Source organism: Hemiscyllium ocellatum, chromosome 31, assembly GCF_020745735.1.
Source record: "Hemiscyllium ocellatum isolate sHemOce1 chromosome 31, sHemOce1.pat.X.cur, whole genome shotgun sequence".
In the NCBI taxonomy this organism is placed as follows: Eukaryota; Metazoa; Chordata; class Chondrichthyes; order Orectolobiformes; family Hemiscylliidae; genus Hemiscyllium; species Hemiscyllium ocellatum.
The window spans coordinates 14,492,768-14,514,483 of record NC_083431.1 but is presented as its reverse complement, the minus strand read 5'-3'; the positions used below and the strand labels follow the sequence as shown (position 1 = coordinate 14,514,483).

The 21,716-nt window shown below is 39.7% G+C and overlaps 2 protein-coding genes across 6 annotated transcripts in view; one reads left to right on the top strand and one right to left on the bottom strand.

The window, feature by feature from the left end:
* Positions 1 to 460, bottom strand: part of LOC132830472 (lissencephaly-1 homolog) — an 80,245-nt gene extending 79,785 nt beyond the window's left edge. For 2 of the 3 annotated variants that reach the window (XM_060848219.1, XM_060848218.1), the window contains exon 1: positions 203 to 459. The gene's annotated coding sequence lies outside the window, so the exon portion shown is untranslated. Of the gene's footprint in view, positions 1 to 202 lie in introns of all 3 variants that reach the window. The other variant, XM_060848220.1, reaches the window with a different exon arrangement.
* mettl16 (methyltransferase 16, N6-methyladenosine) overlaps positions 1 to 21,716 on the top strand; it is a 138,004-nt gene that overhangs the window by 240 nt on the left and 116,048 nt on the right. For 2 of the 3 annotated variants that reach the window (XM_060848211.1, XM_060848213.1), the window contains exon 2: positions 15,638 to 15,766. In XM_060848211.1, coding sequence (XP_060704194.1) covers positions 15,638 to 15,766 — 129 coding nt within the window. Of the gene's footprint in view, positions 1 to 13,456; positions 13,545 to 15,637; positions 15,767 to 21,716 lie in introns of those variants that run through there. The other variant, XM_060848212.1, reaches the window with a different exon arrangement.

Sequence of the window (21,716 nt, the reverse complement as noted above, 5' to 3'; positions counted from 1 at the left end):
AAGGTCGTGGAGAAAAAAGGCAGCGACAGAACCAGATCATTTGAAGGTCCCCCGTTTTAATGTTTTACCAACGGCCGGGCGCCATTTTATTACCACACAGCAAGGCACATAATCTGAAAAGAAGCCTTCCTCGCCTCAGCTTTTTCTCCAGCGAATGCTGTATCTAATCAACCTCAGCGATTACAAACCTACACCAACTCACCCTGAAGTCAGTCGCCTTCGACACGGCGGGCTATTAGCGACCATTCAGACGAAAATCCAGAGATTTCTTTTTAAGGCTGTCAAACAGAATTGCAGCCTCCCCCCCGCTTCTTCGTTTTTTTTCCTCTCTCTCGCCCGGGTCCGTCTCTCCCTCTACGCTGCCGTGCGGAGTCTGCGCAGAACAAGATGCGCACATCAATCCCGTCCGTTTCTCCCTCTGTCGCGGCCTCCTCCTCCCCGCCACCAACAACCCTTACCAACCTCCACCCCTCTCTCCCACTCCTCCTCTTCCGAATAAGTGACCGGGTACGGCACACCGCTTTCGCATCCACGCCTGCGCACTGCGCCAGCCTCTCAGACAGGCGCCCGGGATTCGCCCGCGCCCTCACCTCACCGCGCCTGCGTAGTGGACAGAAGCGAGGAAACCAGACGTTGATTCAAGAGGCAAAACTGGAGTGACGCCACTCGTCTGTTGGCGAGCATGCGCCGTCCACCGACGCTAGCGTCAGCTCAAGCAGGCGGGATGCGAGTGAGGTTGCGCAGTAGGGCGGTGGCCAGTTTGACAGCGGTTGGGTGGGGGGCGTTTCAGCTAATTTGAAAGTGTGAGTAGGCCTGTTGGGAAAGCTACGTTTTTCAAAATTGTACTAAATATTATAGCCCGTTTATTTTCGAGTATTACTGTTTTGTATCTGAAGTGAAGAACGTGTCTTAAAAGGTCCTTATTCCAGTATCTGCCCAAAACTCTTTCTCAGGTACATCATTGATGGTGCTTTTTTTTTCTGTTGTCGGACTGGGAAAAGAAATCAATTTTGCTTCCAATTTCTATAATTCATTCACCTGTCTGTCTCTGACTTTTCGGAGAAAGTGCTGAGCTTTTCCAGTACCACAATTGTCTCTGACTTCTCCCTTCCATAATGTTTTGCACATTATCCCTGTGTCCGCGTGTGCTTTCTCCTGGGTGCTCCGGTTTCCATCCACAACCTAAAGATGTGCAGGTTAGGTGATTTGATGCTAAATTGCCCACAGTGTTTGGGGAAGTGTAGGTTAGGTGCATTAGTTGGGTAGAAATGTAAAGTAGTGGATTGGGGGAATGGGTCTTGATGGGTTACTCTTTGGAGGGTCGGTATGGACTTGATGGTCCAAATGGCCTGTTTCCACACTGTATGGATTCTATTCGAATTTCATTTCTGTGAATAAACTAACCACAGATATCCATCACAAACCCATTGACTATTCACTCTCACACCTTGACTCTTATGAGGGTTCCATTCTGTTCTGTTTCTCTTTTGCATTTATTCTGATGATGACACCTTCTGCTGGGGTTGGATGGGCCTTATGTCCAAGTTTTCCCAGCCACTGTGGTCGACAGGGACCTAAATCAGATTGAACCCATTTTCTGTACTTCTCCCTCAACCTGCTTCCTTCTCTCTTGTCCCACAACAAAGACAGGGTGCCCTCTTGTGCCCACTTTAAACCCCATCAGTCTCTGCACCCAAACAATCATAAGCTGCTGTGCCCAGTACCTCTAGCCAAATGCCACACCCAGACATGTTATTTCCCTCTTTTGTCAGCATTCAACAGGGACTGTTCCCTTTGGGACACAGTGGTCCACTCATTTTCCCCTTCCAACATGTCTTCACACACCCATGGCACTTTCCAATGCAATTTATCAAGGTGCATAGCTCACCTATTTTCCTCCTCCCTTCTCAATGTCCAATGCTCCAGACAATTTCCAGATGAAGCAGTGCTCTTCATTCAATCTAGTAACACTGCTCACAATAAGGTCTTCTGTATAATGGGGAGACAAAATACAGATTGTGGCTACTTTGCGGAATACCTATGTCCCATTCATAAAATGAACCTGTACATCTAATTGCCTACTTCTTTAACACACTTGAGTTTCGGAATATGAACACCTCCACAGATGTCTGTTATCCACCCCATTCTCCTGTTTTTATAGCAGCCAATTCGATTTCAGGTCCTCTCAATCCTTGTTTTACCACTTCTTCCTTCCATTATTATCAACAATTTCTTAGTCTGCTTTCTTTTTTCCCTCTTGTGGATCAACTCTGTATCATACCAGCCCCACCCTAACACTCACATAAGTATCAACATTTCCTAGCTTTCAGTTCTGACAAAGCATCACTGGACTGAAAACATGAACTCTGCTTTCTGTCTGCAAATGCAGCCAGACTGCTGAGTTTCTAGAAAAATCTCTGGAGAATTTGTTTGTTTCAGATCTGAAGTTTTTTACATTTTTATATATCTTAACAGTGGTTTGTTCTTGATGAGGGTGTGCGTTAAATTTGTGACTGAAACAAAAACATCTCCACCTTGACCAAAGGTGAAATGGGTTATAGGACAGATTAATCAAATCTGCCAATGTCAGCAAATTGGGAAGACAGCTTTGTGTTAATGATTAAGATAAATGAGATCAGCAGTCCATTGATTGGCAAATTCCATGGAGAAAAAGGGAAGGTGTTTCCTATTTGATTTCTAACCTGCACAACTGGCTAATTTCAATTGTTGGTGGAACAGTGCTGGATTGTCTTTGGTTTTCTGGTTTCAACACTGGCTTTTAATTGCTCAGGACATCCCATATCTCCTGATAACAACTAGGTAACCAATGGTTCCAAATGGCACAAAAGCCCATTCACTGACCTAGATTCGCTCTGAGTCAAGTAACATTGTTTTTTGCTGTTTTCAAATCCTTCCATTACTATAGGCCACCGCACCTTTAAAGAAAGCGGGATGGAGTTTAAAAAGACAAGTTTCTTCCTACAATTGTCAAGGGTATTAGTAAGACTGCATCTAGACCAGCGTCTAATTTTAATACCTAGCCTAAAAAAAATTACTTTGGAAGCAGTTCAAAGAAGGTTCATTGGATGGATTGCTGGGATGGAGTGGTTGTCTTCTTTGGGAAGGTTGAGTGGATTTTAACTATTGAACATGAGAGGTGCCAGAAGACTGGAGGACAGTACTGTAATTCAAGAAGGGTGGCTAGGATAAACCAGGGAACTATAGACTAGTGAGTCTCATGTCAGTGGTAAGGAAACAATTCAAAATAATTCTGAGGGACAGACTTATTATACATTTCTGGAGGCAAGGGTTAATCAAGGGTAACAAGCATGGATTTATCAGGGGGAGATCGTACCTGGTAGGTCTGATTGAGCTTTTTTGTGGAGGTGACTGCAGTGGATGTCATCTACCTGGACTTTAGTCAGGCTTTTGATAAGATCTCAAGCCTGGTCAGAAAGCTAAGAGTCCATGGGATCCAGGACAATTTGGCAAATTGGATCTAAAATTGGCTTACTGGCAGAATATAGAAGATGATGTTCATTTTTTTTTTAGATTACTTACAGTGTGGAAACAGGCCCTTCGGCCCAACAAGTCCACACCGACCCGCCGAAGCGCAATTCACCCATACCCCTACATATACCCCTTACCTAACACTACGGGCAATTTAGCATGGCCAATTCACCTGACCCGCATATCTTTGGACTGTGGGAGGAAACCGGAGCACCCGGAGGAAACCCACGCAGACACGGGGAGAACGTGCAAACTCCACACAGTCAGTCGCCTGAGGCGGGAATTGAACCCAGGTCCCTGGCGCTGTGAGGCAGCAGTGCTAACCACTGTGCCACCGTGCCGCCCTGAATGTAGTTTTTATGTCCAGTGGCATACCAAAGGGTTCAGTGCTGGCTTCTCTGCTGATCTCGACAAAAATATGTAAGGTTTTTATCATTAACAATAAGATGATTCAAAAATCCATATGCTAAATAGCAAGGACCCTTAGACTACAATATAGACAGGTTGGTCAGGTGAGCAAAACATTTGTAAATGGAATTTAATGCTGAAATGTGTGAGGTGATTCATTTTTGGTTGACAAATAAGACAATGGAGTACACAAATAATGGTAGCACCCAAAGAAATACAGAGAACCAGAGGGATGTTAGTGTGCATGTTCACAAATACTTGAAGGCAGCAGGATAGGTGGTTAAAAAGGCATATGGGATACTTGCCTTTATTCGTTGAGGCATTGAAAATATGACCAGGGAGGGTATGTTGGAATAAAACTAAGAAATGCAGATGCTGGAGATCTGAATAATTAGAAGCTGCTGAAGAAGCTCAGCAGATTAGGCAATATCTCATCCAGTGACCTTTCACTGGTCTAGATGCTGCTAGCCTGCTGGGTTTCTCCAGGTTATGTTGGAGCTATATGAGATATCCATTAGACAACTGGGAGTACTATGTGACATTGCGGTTACCATGTTGTCAGATGAATGTGATTTTACCGGTAAGCATGCAAAGGAGATTCACTAGGAAGTTGCTTGAGCTGGAGAGTTTCTGCAATCAAGAAAGGCTAAGTAGGCTGGGCTTGTTTTCCTTACAGTAGAGAAGGCTGAGAAGCAGACCTGATTGATCTCTTTCTCTTTAAGGTGGTACTTAATCTGTCTCTAGTTCAACTATACTAATTTATTCTAATATATAGCTGTTGTCACTTCTGAGCAGCACTTGGAGGAGGGAAAGGGGTGAGGTGGAGAGAAATTGAGGTCTTCTGGCACAATGGATAGTATCTCTGCGACTGACCCAGAAGGCCCAGGTTTGTGCTTCTCATTTATGAATTCCTGACCATGGAAAGTTTATTCATAGGGCAGGCAAACAGTTCACTTCTTATCCTGCAAATCCTTCCAAAACCAGAATGGCAGATGTGAAGAGTGAGACAGATTCCTGGTCAACCATGTGATGGAAACATTGGGGTCTGTACTATCACTATTTAACATTCCAGCCAAAAAGTTACATGTAAAAGTGCATGTTACCACAGCAGCACAGCTGCTGAGTGAATTAAAAAATTCCATCATTTCACAACGTTAACAAATTAAAGATGTAAATGTAAATCCAACTTGTTCATGGGCATTGATGAACTGGAGGTGTTTATGGAACTGAAGAGGGTCAGAGAGTGCCGTGAATGCATTTAAACATTCATTGAAATTTTTAACCTCACGTTTTGGAGGGGTGACCTTTATGTCTCTAATAACAGGAGTAATGAGTGAAAAGTCCTGATGGAGGATGCATTAGGAAGAGTAAATTATGTACCCACCCACAAGAAAGAACACCTTGTCAAGACCATTTAGTAAGTTTCAATCACTCTTCAAAAATCCAGTGAAAACAAGCCCAGCCTGTCCAATCTTTCCTTAAGACCGCTAGCTCATTCCAGGTGTGAATTTAGTGTCTTCTTTGAACCACCTGCAATGCATTTATGTTCATAAGAACATTCAACCTTAAATATATAATGTTATGTCACCATAGTCCCTGAAGACTGTAGGGTTGCTGTCATGAGAGAGGTAGAAAACTGATGGTGGTTTAACCTGGGAGTCAGCACACGTCAAATGAGGGGCAAGGTTGAGAAGGTGGAACTTTCATGATGGAATCAGCTGGTGTGGAAATTGAACGTGTAGTGTTGGCATTACTCTGCATTACAAACCTGCCACCCAGCCAACTGAGCTAACCAACCCTATCAACCTTGAATAAGGAGACCAAGACTACATAAAATATTTGAGAAGTAACCTCCTTACTTTCCAGTTCTTGTTGTAATAAAGGTAAGTGTCCCATTGACCTTAATTACTTGATGTATCTGCATACAATCGTTTTGTGAATCATGTACTAGAACACTGAATTCCACTGTACCTGGAATTCTGCAATTGGTCTGTGTTAAAATAATATTTTTTAAAATTCTTCCGACTGAAATCAACAACTTCACAATTTCCCACAATATACACCATCAGCCATAATTTTGCCCTGCCACTCAACTTATCTATATCTGTCAGCAACCTCCTTTTGTCCTTTGTACAGCACACTTTGCTGCCTATCAACCATGATCTGATTGAAAAGTCAGACAAGCTAAGGGTTGTAATTCAGTCCATCACATTTAGACAAGTTCCTGACTTGTAGATTGATCAGCAGAAAGCACTCTTTTGAATGGAATTATTCATAACAATTGAGAGATGAATCATTCATCGTAACCCAGTGTGTTTCACCAAAACCCTGGACAACTGCACCAAAACTTCCTTACTTAACTATTCCAATTGAGATTGCTCAGTTTGCTAATTCTGAATTGTTATCAGAAGAGAGATTTCATCTGAATGACTTCAGACATCAAAGCTGTTGCTTATTGTGGTCAGAAAACTCTATTTTGGGTACAGAAGAATTTCACGCATTCACATAAAAATTCCCATTTTTAAAAGAAAGTGAGTGATCTCGTAATTTGACTAAAGATTGATTTGTGATTACACAGTACTGGTGTTACATATAAACAGCTTGTGGTACATAAGGAGGTCATTCAGTCCATCATGCATTACAGTTAAAAAGAGGGGCAGAATCGCGGCTCAGTGGTTAGCACTGCTGCCTCACAGCACCAGGGACACAGATTGATTCCAGCCTTGGGTGACTCTGTGTGTGTGTGTAATTTGCATATTGTCCCCGTGTCTGTGTGGATTTCCTCCAATGCTCCAGTCTGCTCCCACAGTCCAAAGATGTGCAGGTTAGGCATATTGGTCATGTTAAAATTGACCCTACTGTCCAGGGATGTGCATGCTGGGTGGATTAGCCAGGGAAAATGCATGGTTATAGGCATAGGGTTAGTGTGGACTCGATGGGCTGAATGGCCTGCTTGTACAGTGTTGTTATTCTATGATTCAATGAGAGATCCAGCGTAATCTCTCGATCCAGTTCTGGATCCTGAACCCTGAGGCATTCAGAACATCAAAGGCGCATGCAGGGTTTTCTTTTAAGCGCAGTTCAGGTTTATACCTGTACTGCCCTTTGAAGCTGTGAGTTTTTTAGATTAGATTAGATTACTTACAGTGTGGAAACAGGCCCTTTGGCCCAACAAGTCCACACCGACCCGCCGAAGCGCAACCCACCCGTACCCATACATTTGCCCCTTACCTAACACTACGGGCAATTTAGCATGGCCAATTCACCTGACCCACACATCTTTGGACTGTGGGAGGAAACCGGAGCACCCGGAGGAAACCCACGCAGACACGGGGAGAACGTGCAAACTCCACACAGTCAGTCGCCTGAAGCGGGAATTGAACCCGGGTCTCTGACGCTGTTCTACTGCCCTGGCACCCTATGGATTAAAAATGAAATGTCTCCTCAATTTTCTTGAAGCCTTCTGCCAATTACTTAAACTTTTGATCCCTAATATTCACCTCTCTGTAAAATGTGGTGCAGAAAGTTGATAAGAGAACCAATATCTATTTTCAAATATTTTTCATTATCTTTCCTTCTCCTCTCACTCTGCCCCTACTCCGATTTGAACGTGTTAAATTTGTTGGGATATGATTTCATCCCAAAGTTCCCTTTTAGCATTGGCAACCAATGAGGATTATGTGTTGACAGATATACTTTTTTCTGGGGGTCCTCGATTGGGTATTATGTAATGAGAAAGGAAATAATTGGCAATCTAGGTCCGTAAGACCCTTTGGGTGACTATAATGTTATAGAATTTTTCATCGAGGTGGAGAGTGATGTAGGTGAGTGTAAGACCAGTGCCCTGAATGTAAATAGAGGAAATTACGATGGTATGACACTTGAATTGGCTATATGATTGGAGAATTTTACTTCAAGAGAAAACAGTTGAAAGGTGATAGCAAACATTCAAAGAGTGTATGGGTGAACTGTGATAATTGTTCATTACTGTTTGGTGCAAAAGTAAAATGGGAAACCAAATGATGGTTTACAAGAGAAATTAGAAATAGCATTAGATCTACAGAAGAATCATACAAATTAGCCAAATAAAAACAGACTGGAGGAGTGGAAGCAGCTTCAAATTCAGCAAAGGTGGACAAAGGGATTGATTAAGAAATGGAAAATAGAATCTTGCAGGGAATATAAAAATTGATTGTAAAGGTTTCTACAGTTATGTGAACAGAAAAAGATGAGTGAAGACAAATGTAAGTTCCTTACAGTCAGCAACGGGGGAATTTATAATGGGAAATAAAGAATTGCTGACCAACTAAATACATACTTTGATTTTGTATACATAAAGGAGGATACAACTAACATTCCAGAAATGTTGAGGAACACACTTTAATGAAAGGGAGTAACTGGAAGAAATTAGTACTAATAGGGAAATTGTGTTGGGGAAATTGATGGGATAGAAGGTCGATAAAGCCCCACAATCTGATAATCTACTTGCCAGAGTACTGAAGAAAATGGTCCTAGAAATAGTGAATGCATTGGTGGTCATTTTCCAAGATTCAAAAGACTTTGGAAGGTTCCTATATATTGGAGAGAAGTTAATTTTTATCCCTATATTTTAAAAGGGAGGTAAAGATAAAGCTGGGAATTATAGACTCGTCAGCCTGACGTCGGCAGTAGGGAAAGCTGCTAGAGTCCATTCTAAAAAATTTAATGGCAGTGCATTTATAGAGTCATAGAGATGTACAGCACAGAAACAGACCCTTCGCTCCAACTTGTCCATGCCAACCAGATAGTTTAAATTAATCTAATCCCATTTGCCAGCACTTGGCCTATATCCCCCTCAACCCTTCCTATTTGTGTACCCATCCAGATGCCTTTTAAATGTTGTAATTGTACCAGCCTCCACCACTTCCTGTGGCAGCTCATTTCATACACATACCACCCTCTGCATGAAAAAGGAGCCCCTTAGGTCCCTTTTAAAATTTTCCCCTTTCACCATAAACTTGTGCCTTCTGGTTCTGGACTCCCACATCCCAGGGAAAATACTTTGTCTATTTACCCTATTTGCGCCCCTCATGATTTTATAATTTTCTATAAGGTCACCCCTTAGATTCCAGAAAACAGTTGAAAGGTTAGACAGATTCGGCATGGATTTAAGAAATGGAAATCATGCTTTACAAATCTAGTGTAATTCTTTGAGGATGTAACTGGTAGAATGTTTGGGGGGAGCCATTGTATGTTGTTTATTTGGACTTTCAGAAGGCTTTTGACAAAGTCCTACATGAAAGATTAGTGCATAAAACTGAAGTCCATGGGTTTGTTGGGAGTGTATTGAAATGGGTGGGGAACTGTTTGGCTGACAGGAAACAAAGAGTAAAAATATATGGGTCTTTTTCTGAATAGCAGGCAATGACTAGTAGGGTCTCACAGGGATCAGTGGTTGGCCCAGCTGTTCGTATTAATGATTTAGATGAGGGAACGAAATGAAATATCTCAAAATTTGCAGTTGTACAAAGCTGGATGAGCTGTGAGGAGAATCTAGAGATATTTCAATGTAGTTTGGACAAAGTGAGTGAGTGGGCAAGTGCAGTATAACAGATCAATGTGAGTTATCCACTTTGGGAGCAAAAACAGGAAAGTAGATTATTATCTAAATGGCGATAAATTGAGGGAGGAGAATGTGCAACATGACCTGGGTGTCCTTGTACACCAATTGTTGAAGGTAAAACCATTGGTGCTGCAGGCAGTCAAGAAGGGAATGATATGTTTGACTTCATCGTGAGAGGATTTGAGTACAGAAGCAGGGATGTCTTGCTGCAATTACACAGAACCTTAGTGAGACCACACCTGGAAAAGTGTGTGCAGTTTTGGTCTCCTTATCTGAAGAAGAATGTCCTTGCTATAGAGAGAATGCAGAGAATATATACCAGACTGATTCCAGTGATGGCAGAGCTGACTTATGAGGATAATTAGTTGAATTAGTTGAATCAGGTAGAATTATATTAGCGGGAGTTCAGAAGAATTGGGGGTGAGGGATGGTAGAATCTCATAGAAGACCAAAAAATTCAAATAGGACAACTCAGGATAGATGCACAATGAAGGTTCCTGATGGCAGGGAAGTCCAGAACCAAAGGTCATAGTCTAAGAAAGTGAGTAAACCAGTTAGGAGAATTGTTTTTCACCACAGAAATCAATTAAAGCCAAATGTTGTATGATTTCAAGAAGTTGAATTTTGTACCTGGGTTAAAGGCATCAAAGATTCAGGAGAAAAAAGCAGGAACAAGCTATTGAGTTGGACAATCAGCCATGATTCAAAATGAAAGATGGAGCAGACTTGGAGAGCCAAATAGTTTCCTATTCCTTTTTTAAAAATGTTTCTATGGGTCACAGGAATGTAGTTGGGTGAGATTTTTCTCTTGTGTGACCTAACTGCCCAAATTCCAACTTGATTGTAGTCAGTGGATGCAATACTGGTGAGTAAGCATATCTGAGGCCTTTTGGACAATGGAGGGTATACCACATAACATACAATGGCTGTTTTCTGTAACACAACAAGATTTTCTTTTTGAAGATGATTATGACAATTTTTTAAAACGTTATACCAAATTTGGTGGCATAGACAGTGAAGGAAATTTTCCAAGATTACAATGGGATTTTGATCATTTGGGTTAATGTGCTGAAAAATGGCAGATTTTGGAGTTCAATTTGGATAAATGTAAGGTAATACATTTTGGAACAACAAATAGGGGCAGGATATACATATACAATTCATGCAGGGCCTTGGGTAGAACAGAGGTACTTGAAGGTTTAGGTACATAATTCTTTGAAGTTTGCGTCACGTACAGACAGACATTTTGCATGTTTACCTTCATTGCTCAGTCCTTTGAGTATATGAGTTGGGAAGTCATGTTGAGGTTGTGCAGAACATTGGTGAGATCTCTTCTGGAGTACTGTGACCAGTTCTGACCACCTAGTTCCAGGAGAGATATTATTAAGCTAGAGAGGATTCAGAAGAAATTTACTGGGATATTGCTAGGTATGGAAGGTTTGAGTTATAAAGTAAGGCTGGATAGGCTGGGACTTTTTTTTTATTGGAGCAGAGGAGGTTGAGAGGTGACCGAATGGAGGTTTGTAAAATCTATGAAGGGTACAGATAGGATGAATGGTAGGATGGGGAATTTCAAGATGAGAGAACATATTTTTAAGATGAGAGGAAAGAGATTTTAAAAATGAGATGAGGGGCAATTTGTTTACACAGAGGGTGGTTTGCATGTGGAATGAACTTCCTGAGGAAGTGGTGGATAAAGGTACAGTTACATAATTTAAGTACATGAACAGGAAAGGTTTGTAGGGAAATAGGCCAAACACAGGCAGGTGAGACTAATTTAGTTTGGGATCATGGTTGGCATGGAGTGGTTGGAATCGTGTGTAGTGCTGGAACAGCAGAGCAGGTCAGGCGGCATCCAAGTAGCAGGAGAATCAACGTTTTTGATGTGCTGTGCTTTTCCAGCACTACACTCTTGACTCTGATCCCCGGCATCTGCAGTCTTCACTTTCTCCATGGAGTAGTTGGACCAAAGTGTCTGTTTCCATGCTGTATAGCACTTGGGTGTAATTCGATCATTTCAGTCCACCATTATAGATTAATTCATAAATGTTTGAAAATATTTAATTAATTGTTGACAGATAATGCAACATAAAAGTACAAGAGTACATGAAGACTTTGTAAAATCGATGAGATTATAAGAAATTACACAAAAAATATATATCAGAATTTTATTTTGGTTCAAATACAACAAATTATAGTTGTGTAAATTTGAATAAAGGAGATGGTGACTTACCTTGAGACTCATGTCATTTCAATTTAAATTTATAATCTCAAAGAGCCAAAAATGTATTGACGTGACAATGGTAGTCACAATTAACTTTCCTTAATTTTAGTGATAAGTTAATATACAAAGCAAATTTACTGCTTCTGCACAAACTTTTAAAACCCTTCTTTGTTCAAGATCTTACTGTAGATATTCTCTATTAATTTAAAGAATTACATAAATTCAACCAGACATAAACGTCTTTGGAATCCAAGGATGTAGATCTGGGGTTTTGTTGGATTTTTGGCCCTTAGGTTTTTCCGAACACTTTTTCCTCTGCTGGTATTAATTCTTATATGCTGCCATGTTATTAGCCCCTTGGCTATCTTCATTGTCTGATATGCGATCCAGGTCTTTTACTGTGTCACAAAATTTTGCGCAAAGTTTTCTATTTACTCATTCCTCCTTCTACTCTTCTCCCTTTCATATACTTAGAAAATCTCTTCCAATCTGTTTTTATATTCTTAGCCAATTTCCTCTTGTTTTTCCTTTTATCAACTTTGTGATGTCCATTTCATGATTTCCAAACAACATTCTATTCTGAGACTGCCTACTATACTCAACGTTATGAACTCCTTTCAATCTGACCCTGTCCTTAATTTCTTTCATAGCTAGGAATAAATGCTTCTTGTTGATAGAGCTTTTGATTTTTAAGGAATACATTTTTGTTGACCATTTAGAATTGTTTTTTTCCCCTGTTTATCTATTGTTATATCTTTCACTCAATTTACCCAATCATCTAATAATTTTTTTTCTCTCATCAATGTGATTGGTTTTAAGTTTAAGATTTTTGTTTGGCACAGGAGTACAGTATGTCAATGTTCATGCTTGATATGAAACTTTTATTCTGATCTTTTTCAGCAATTCCTTTTCTGTTGATGTTAACAATTAATCTTGGATCATTATGCAATACTAGATCTAATATAGGTTGGTTCCACAAGACGTTGTTCCAGGAAACTAACTCCAGAAAAGTATTCTACAAACTCATCTTCCAGAAAACTTTTGCTAATTTTTATTGGTTCAGTCTATAGTAGCAAAATCCAAACATTTCTTTCATAATGCTGTTTCCAATGTATAAATACAGCTAGGGCCACTTATGGTGATTTCTGAGTCCATTTTTTGTTATTCCCAAACTTCACCCTGGTAATCCTACTTCCTGATCTTCTGGGGAAAAAACGTCGATTAGTTGTGAAGAATAGCTTGTTTTTCCCTATTATTTCCCAACTTTATCTAACTACTGTAATCACTAAATTTGAGTAGTTTCAAATTAGAAAAAGTCCCATGCTATACGCACAGACATGGTACGTAGGGTGGAAATTAGATGTAAATTGATGAGGATCTCACTTGCACTGATTGTACTTACAATGATAAACTGTTTAAGAGCACAGCTTGTTTTTATCTCAACCTGTTCAGGTTCGTCTGGTGAAACAGAAGAGACCTATCTTAGAACAGATTATAACTTTTTAAAACAAGTAGGATAAAAATAGAAAAAAAAATTGAGGGGAATTTTTGTGTATTTAGCAAATATGTAACTGTCACTTGACAGCTCCCGAATGTTGAGTACTGTGTCCATTGGTTCAACATCAACATCTGATAACATTTGTAAACTTTGCCCTGTATAACTGTTAAGTAAATTACGCATGTGCAGTGTTACTTTTTTGTTGACCGGAGAAGGAAGTGCTTCCGGTTCATGGTGAAGGGGTTTTATTTGTGCTTTTGCTGAGGCCTGTGTGTTGTCTTCAATGTTTTGAAATACTGGAGGTAATTGTTTAGTGGCTCCAAGAAGCGTGTAAAAAACCTGATTATAATTTATTACTAGAATTAGTGCGTTAATAAAGTACTATTGCTATTTTTATTCACGAAATCTGGAAAAACAGCAAATTGAACCCGCAAAATTTAATATTCACCCTGCCAAACGTATTTCAAAATTATTCGTGATGTTGGTGGACATCTATTGTTTTAAAATTAAACGTCTTTATCTTAAACATAAAGTAACTTATGTTTAGTTTTCTCCACGTCTGTTCCACCATTTTATAATCCTTCATAATGAATCTATTCCTTCCCTTTCTTCACGGTAATTTGATCTCATTTGTTTTGTCGATTGCTCATAATATTGTAACGGATTTGTTGTGGATTCTTGGTGAAGTCTGAACTAAGGGACAGTTACTTTGGGCATCTATATCACTGTTATGGGAAGGTAGTGAGCATAATGTGCATTGTTGTCTCCTAACTATTTCCCTCAAGATCAGTTCACTTATTAACCATGTGCTTGCTTACCTGTGTTGTCTTCTGGTCCTACATAAACAATGTGATTTTAAACTTCCCATCCTTGTTTTCAACTACCTCCAAACCATTGCCCTCTAGTATTTTGCAGGGCAACTGAGACATCAATTTTATCATAAATCTATCGCTGTCAAATGAAGAATAGGAAAAGAGGGGAGACAATTGATCCCTCTTCACCTGATTATGACGTTAGCAATATAGTCTAGACATCCATAAATTCTGGCCTTGTGACTTTCTCAGATTTTGGTCATTTTGTTGGCTGGGCTTCAGATAGCCACTCCCTGAAATTTGGAATTCCTCCTCTGAACCTCTCCACTTTTCTACCTTGATTTACCTTGTTGTTTCCTTCAATTCTTGCAACATCAAAGAAATGGGAAAGCAAGTATATCTCCTGTTCTTTAATAGTGCCAAATTTTCTTCAACCTTGAATCCTCAGATAATGTGAGTTTCTTTCTCTGAAACTGGAGGAAAGGCAGGGAAGCATTGTTAATTTGTGACTTAAATGTGAGTTTGATTGAGAAAATATGTCTTCACCTTGAAACTTTTTGTGGTGTGTGTGAGAGGCCAAAAGTTGTGTCTTTCAGTTGTTGCGTTTTTCTCAGATTGAAAGTCGAAGACTGTGAGAAAATGAAAGCATGACATACATTCTGTATTTCCCACTTTTGTTCTTTATTTAACTGGCTCCGTTTGCAAGGAAATTCAGTTGCATTTTCCATCATTTTAATTGTGAGTTACTGACTTCCTTTCAACAAAATTATTCCTATTTTCCCCAAGGCTGCCATAAAGTCTTTACCTTCTAAATGCCATCTTCTGTTTTCATCCTAAATCAGGGTTTACGTAGCTGCCTTTCCTACAATATAATTCAGAAATTTCATCGTGAAGGAAAATTGTGGAAAAAGCATAATAAGAAGGAATGATGAAGTGCCTATTTGCAAAATCTCAACAGCAATGAAATGCTAATATGAAAAATGTTTTTTACTTGTACTCTTGGTTGATATTTGCTTGCGTCTTACCCAGATCTTGGAACTCTGCCTACCTTGATACATCCAAGATAAGAGGGCATATTTTGGTAGTTATCAAAGCAGAATAGTTATGACTTAAGCGATGTGGGATAGTTCCTATGATTAGAACTATAGACAATAAAATGGTTCATTTGCAGTTGTTATGTAAAACCTTATTTTGCATCAGCGAAAATAGATGTTTATAAAGCCCATCGTTTGAATGCCAAATGCACCAGTCTCTTGTCGCCACTAATAATTACCATGCCCCCATATGTTGTTCTAACTTAAGAGTTACTAAGGTAGTCTCGGGAAGTTAAGGAAATGGAGAAAAAAAATCTGAAGTTCTCCCTACTCATCTCCTAAAACCAATGATGCTTTTCATTAGTTTATTTAGTAAAGTAGCTGTCATTAATGGCAATTGGGCAGAGGCAAGAGGAATTTCTGTTTTCATGATCCAAACAAGTTAATGAGAGGTGTTTATAATGTCAGCATTTGGTTTCATAATGATAAATTAGCTCTTCCATTCATAATACTTGCAAAAAATTGTCTGTCTTTCTTCCTTTCTTTTAGGATGGCTCTGAACAAATCTATGCATCCAAGAAACCGATATAAAGACAAGCCACCAGATTTTACATACTTAGCGTCAAAATACACAGAGTTCCAGCAGCATGTTCATACAAGTTTGACTGGGAAAGTGAGGTATGTCAACACACAAGAGAAATTGTCCTACTCATACCATCCAGCACTTGTTTCACTTTCTGACACAATCTGTAACATAATTTTCAGTTTACAGAAAATATGTTATTAAATAGTTTTAGTCCTTGAGAGGTGGATTTTCATCTCTTCTGTGTAACGTTCTTTTTAGAAAAACACTTTTTTTAAGAAGTGCTTTGGAAATTGTCTACAATTTAAACAAGAGTGCTATACGGAAATGTTGTGATGGTAATGGGCACTTCCATTTGTTGGTTATTGCATGGAAAATAGGGCTAAACAAGCAATTTACATGTTAACAGGCTGCAACAAACCAACTCCACAATTAGAACTTAGTTCCATGCAAACCTGCTTTCTAATAAACAATTAGTTTTGAATCTATCAGTTGGAAATCCCAATTGCTTTTTGAAAATAAACTGAAACAGTATTCCAGCGACGGGAGATTGCAGCCGAAGATGGCTATCCACAGTGGCATAACCATACTGTCTGCCCGACAGCACCATTTAAATTAAGTCTGTCTGTTTGCAAAAACCCATCAAAAACAGTAATCTCATGATTGTGAATGGACCACGTTCCCATTTAGCCCAGACATTCAATTGGTGTTGAGCATTATGGAGGGAAAATATCAGATTTAGCCGCTTGGACAATGGAAGCTTGGCTGAGAAGGGATTTTTCAGGCATCATTTAATAACAATACACTGATAATGACCTTAAGTGAATCCCTGGGCTGTTGGAGAGAGGTCATTTGGCAAACCAACGTTTGTGTGTTTTTAGCACCTGCTTTCTCTGCACAACACAACAAACACCTGAACTGCCAAGGAAACAGACCCAGAATGGATTTCCTTTTCTCTGTTAGGATAACTGTGTATAACCAGTTAAACATTTGCTAGAATTGACAAGTACATAAATTTTATCATAAATCTATTGCTGTCAAATGAAGAATAGGAAAAGAGGGGAGACAACTGATCCCTCTTCACCTGATTATGATGTTAGCAACAGAGAATCCAAATCATTGGGGTGTGCTCTGCATCTGTTTGCTCCCAGTGCAAGTTTGGATAAGGAAGCCAACTGTGAGGAGGAAGCCAAGAGTCTGAAAGATGATAAAAAGATTGAGTGACTCAGAATAGAACATTTACAACCAAATGGAATATAACATGGGAAAGTGTGAAATTATTGGTTTTGAAGAAGACAAACAGAAAATTTTCAAATAGTGAGAGACTGGGAATTGTAGGTATTCAGAAGGATGTTTGGTGGTATAGTTCTAAGTTAGGAGACTTTATGGCCTAGAAGGTGTTTAGCAACAGATGACATTGACCAGCATCTGCTGCCCTTAATTTTTTAGTTGCTAGAAGTCATTGGCTTGGAAGATGATGTCAAAAGAGCCTTTGTAAATAATTGCAGTGCATCTTGTACATGATACTCACTGCTGCTACCGTATATTGGTGGTGAAGGGCGGCATGGTGGCTCAGTGATTAACACTGCTCCCTCAAAGCGCCAGGGACCTGCATTCAGTCCACACTTGGGCAACTGCCTGTGAGGAATTTGCATGTTCTTATGTATGTGTGGGTTTCCTCCTGTTGCTCTGGTTTCCTCCCACAGTCTAAATGTGTCCAGATTAGGTGGATTGGCCATGCTGGGTTGCCAAGAATGTCTAGAAATGTGTTGACAAGATGGATTAGTATGGTAGGGGAATAAGTCTGGGTGGGATGCTCTTAAGACGGTCCGTGTGGACTCTGTCCAAATGGCCTGATTCCACACTAGGGATTCTATGAATGCTCAAGATGATAGAGGGTGAGGTGTCAATCCAGCGGCTACTTTGTCTTGGATTGTGTCAAGCTTCTTATGTGTTACTGAAGTTGTATCATCCAGATGAGTGGAGAATATACTGTCACAGTCTTGACTTAGGCCTTGTAAATGATAACAATGTTGTAAATGATGGTCCTTTTAAGAATAAACTAAGACATATTCCAGAGATGTATGCAAGAATACTCAGGCTCACCACTGTTGTGAAGGTGTCGAGGTCCTGTACGCTTCAGAGAATTGAAAAGCTAGCAAGGCCTGCCTGACATAGCACAAAGTGTTGTGAACAAGATAACAAGATAACATTTGATCGAAACAGCTAGCAGCAGCTGGGTTACCATGAGACAAAAGCAAATTCAAATTCAGCCAATCAATTTAAGTTATTCCTCATGGTACCAAAATTCAATCAAGTTTAAATTTTGTATTTTGATAATATTAAAACCAATTTTAAAAATGATGTTTTGGGGTATAAAACCGGACATTTTTGAACAGTTGAGGGAGAACAGCCAAGTCATGAACAAGTACAGACTGCCAGTAGAACAGCTGTCTGAAAGGTACCTGGCTATAAGAAGTTTGTGCAGCACAGCATTGAAAAGGCGACAGGAAAATCTGCAGAGGAAGATACAAAGAGAAGATTCAACAGCTGACTGGTTTTGAAAGTTGACTGGTTTTGTAAATCTTAATCAGGATTTCTTTTATTGGACTAGCATTGTAGAATAGGAGATAAAAGATTGGTTTAAGAGAAAGGAGTTGTAAATAGTTGTTGGTTTTAATATTCTCTGTTGGACTTAAAGAATAAAGTTGTTAATTTTTACTTTAAATACTGTCGTTTGGGTTAAGTCTTTGCCTCTTGAATTTTAACAGATTACAGCACGATGTGAATCTTCTGTGCTTGGCTGCTTTAAATTAGCAGAGGCTAATTTTCCTCATGTCGTAACACTATCATCTACAAATATATGTTTTGCTGAATATTTATTGTTTGAAGGTCCTGTCACTTTATGACAAAAAATAGCTGGTTTTAAGGGCACAAGTGGTGCAATGGTCGTACCTTTACCCCTGGACCAGGATACCTGGGCTCAGGTGCCACCTACTCCAGAGTGTGTAATAATCCTTCTGAACAGGCTGATTTGGAAATATGTAAAGTATGTGTTGTTTGACCATCTAGACAAGTGCATGAGTTTATTTTAAAGAAAAAAGAACTGGATTCCCTCACTGAGGGTGAGGGTCGTGTGATGCAATGGCAAAATCCTTTCCCATTGGCTGAAGGCCTGGGTTCAAGTTTCACCTGATAACGAGCCATGTCATAATATGGTTGAAAAGGTTTGTTGAAACATAACTTCCCCAGTTAGTGGAGTTGATAATAAAAGGCAGAGAACAGTCTGGAGTTTGGAATCAATCACAAAGCAACAAAAGAGTGGAAAATAGATTGACTCCTGCTTTGGTAAATGGATGTATAACAATAAAACAGGTAGTGGACTGAGGAGACAGAAGATGAATTTCACACCATAGAATTCCCAGCACTGACTTGTTTGTAGTATTTATAACACTGATCCAATTAACCTTCTGGTTAATGGTAACCCTTAGGATCATGATGATAACTGCATTCAGAGATCACTGCCATTGAACAACAAGATGAGATGTTTAGATTCCCTCTTGTTGGAGATAATTGTCTGGCCCTTATATGATACCAGTGTTTCTTGTTACTTAGTCACCCAGGCCTAGATGTTGTTCAAATCTTGCTGTATATGGATATGGGCTGCCTTTGTATCTGGTGAGTTGTGATTAATGCTTAATGTGTTTAATCATCAGCCAACATTCCCACCCAGATCTTATGTGAAAAGGAAGATTATTGTTGAAGCACTTGTAGATGGTTGAGGAAGTGGAGGCTATGAATCCTACATAAAATCTGTTAAGGAACAGGTGTAGCAAGCAACGAGGAAGACAAGTGATACGTTAGCCTCTGTTACAAAATGATTGGAGTGCAAGACTAAGGAGGTCTTAGGGCAGTTATATAAGACATATTATATTGGTGAAATTATGCCTACTCTACCATGTCCAGCTTTGGTCCCCTTAAAAAAAATGGAATATCATTAAAAATTCGCTAAACTGATGTCTGAAGGGAGCCAGTCATCTTATGAGAGAGATTAGGAAGTTAGGCCCATCTCTATTGAAATTCAGAAGAATAAGAGGTGATTTCATCAAAAATGTGTCATCTTTCAAGCCCTTTAAGAATTTCATGTGGGAGGAAGTTTCCCCATGATGGAAAGCCCAGAACCATGAGGGCCTAGAGTCAATAAAACTTAAGCCATACAATACATGGAATGAAGTGAAGTTTAATCTTTTAACACATTTTACATTTTGGCTTCTCTACTGCATAGAGTTATAGGTGCTTAGTCATTGAATGCATTCAAGATTGTAAATGATAAAAATTTGAGTATCAAAGGATTCAAGGGATATGTTTTTGTGAAAAGTTGAATGAAGATCACTGATCTATTAGGTTCTTTTCCCGAGGTTTTGCGCACGCGAAATACAATTCGCACACACTAACTTCTGCAAACAGTTAAAGTTGATTCAAGCTTGTACAAGCTAGGTGATCCCCTTTAACCCCTCTCGCAGGCATGCAAGGTTGAGTCAGATTGAGGCACTGAACAAAGAAAACACATCCCCTTTATACAGGTCAGTTATCCGTGCTTACAAATGCTCGGCCACTCCCCCACAGTCACATGCCATTCAAGACAACCCTCAGTTACTCACAGTCACAAGTTACTTCAGGTACAATGGCAGGATGAGAGCATCCTCTGAGATAATGCAAATGCTAATGCACTAATCCTGGGGAATCGATATGCAGATGATTTCCTGACTGAGTGATTCCACGAGACAGTGCAGGTGCGACATACCTCTGGCCAGAAAGCATTTATGAATGAAAGAGATGGAATGATAGTTTAATTTGCCAATAACAGTTGCAAACGAATGTCGAAATGAAGTATGAATTACAATGGATGGTCATCTGCATTCTTTCATGATTCTCGTCCCCACCCAAAGACAATATAACTTAACCCTTTAGTGCCAGTACTTGCGCAAGTTATTGATACACAACTGGCAATGATTATAACAACAAAAATGATTATTCCATGCAGTAAATAGAATTTGAAGAAGCCTCCCACATGGAAAAAAGTTCACCAGTAAAGATTTTAAATTCACAGTCCTTAGTGACGAGTCCATCTCCTCCAAGTTGTGGAAGCGAGCCAGTTCTCTAAAATCTCCTTCAGTAAAGTACAACCTGAAAACAAAATTCAGTCCGTGCTTGCACACCTGTCCATGGAGAAATCTGAATTCTTGAATAAGGACAGTTAAATACTTGACAAAGCTGACAAGACTTCCATCCTTCAGATGGAGGATACCATGCATCTGAGCATGCAGCAGCTGCACCTGCAGCAGCAGCGTAGATGAACATCGCATTCTTTGCTGCTTATGCTCCCATTCTGCTGTTAAATGCAACAAAGCCAACTGGCTGTTGTGTTAGCTTGATCAGTGAACCTTCATAATCCTTTAAATGATCCAAAGCCAAAGGAAAGCTCACGTGGTTTAATATCCATAGGAAGGCCACTGACAAAAAAAACATAGAGACCTCCTCCTCACTGTTGTTAGCTTCCTCATTTTTCATGCTCATGTCTGGGGAGCTGATTGAATCAGTTGGATCAGGCGGTGGAGGGGTGGTGCTTTACCTGTGAATGGAGAAACTCTAGAGATGATGTTAGCTGCTGAAAGTACCTTTTCATTCTCTCTCTCATTGCTAACGTAGATATCAGTATGAAGACAGTCACACATTTAACTACACTAAATTGTGTCTGCCTATTTCAACATTCTTTGAATTCTTGAAGTCTGTTATTCTGTTGACTATTTGTGACATTATCAAGTTTTATACAATTCATAAACGTGTAAATTGTACTTCCCAAACAATCCAGTCAATTATAAACACCAATCAATAGTTCTAAAGTGAAACCCTCTGATACCTCATTCAGGTTATTCAAACATTAATTTTCCTTTAACAAATTGAGACTCTGCTAATGTGAAAGCTGTCAGGAAAATATTTCAAAAGTCCAGAACAGCAAGAAAACAAGAAAATGTTTGCTGTGCT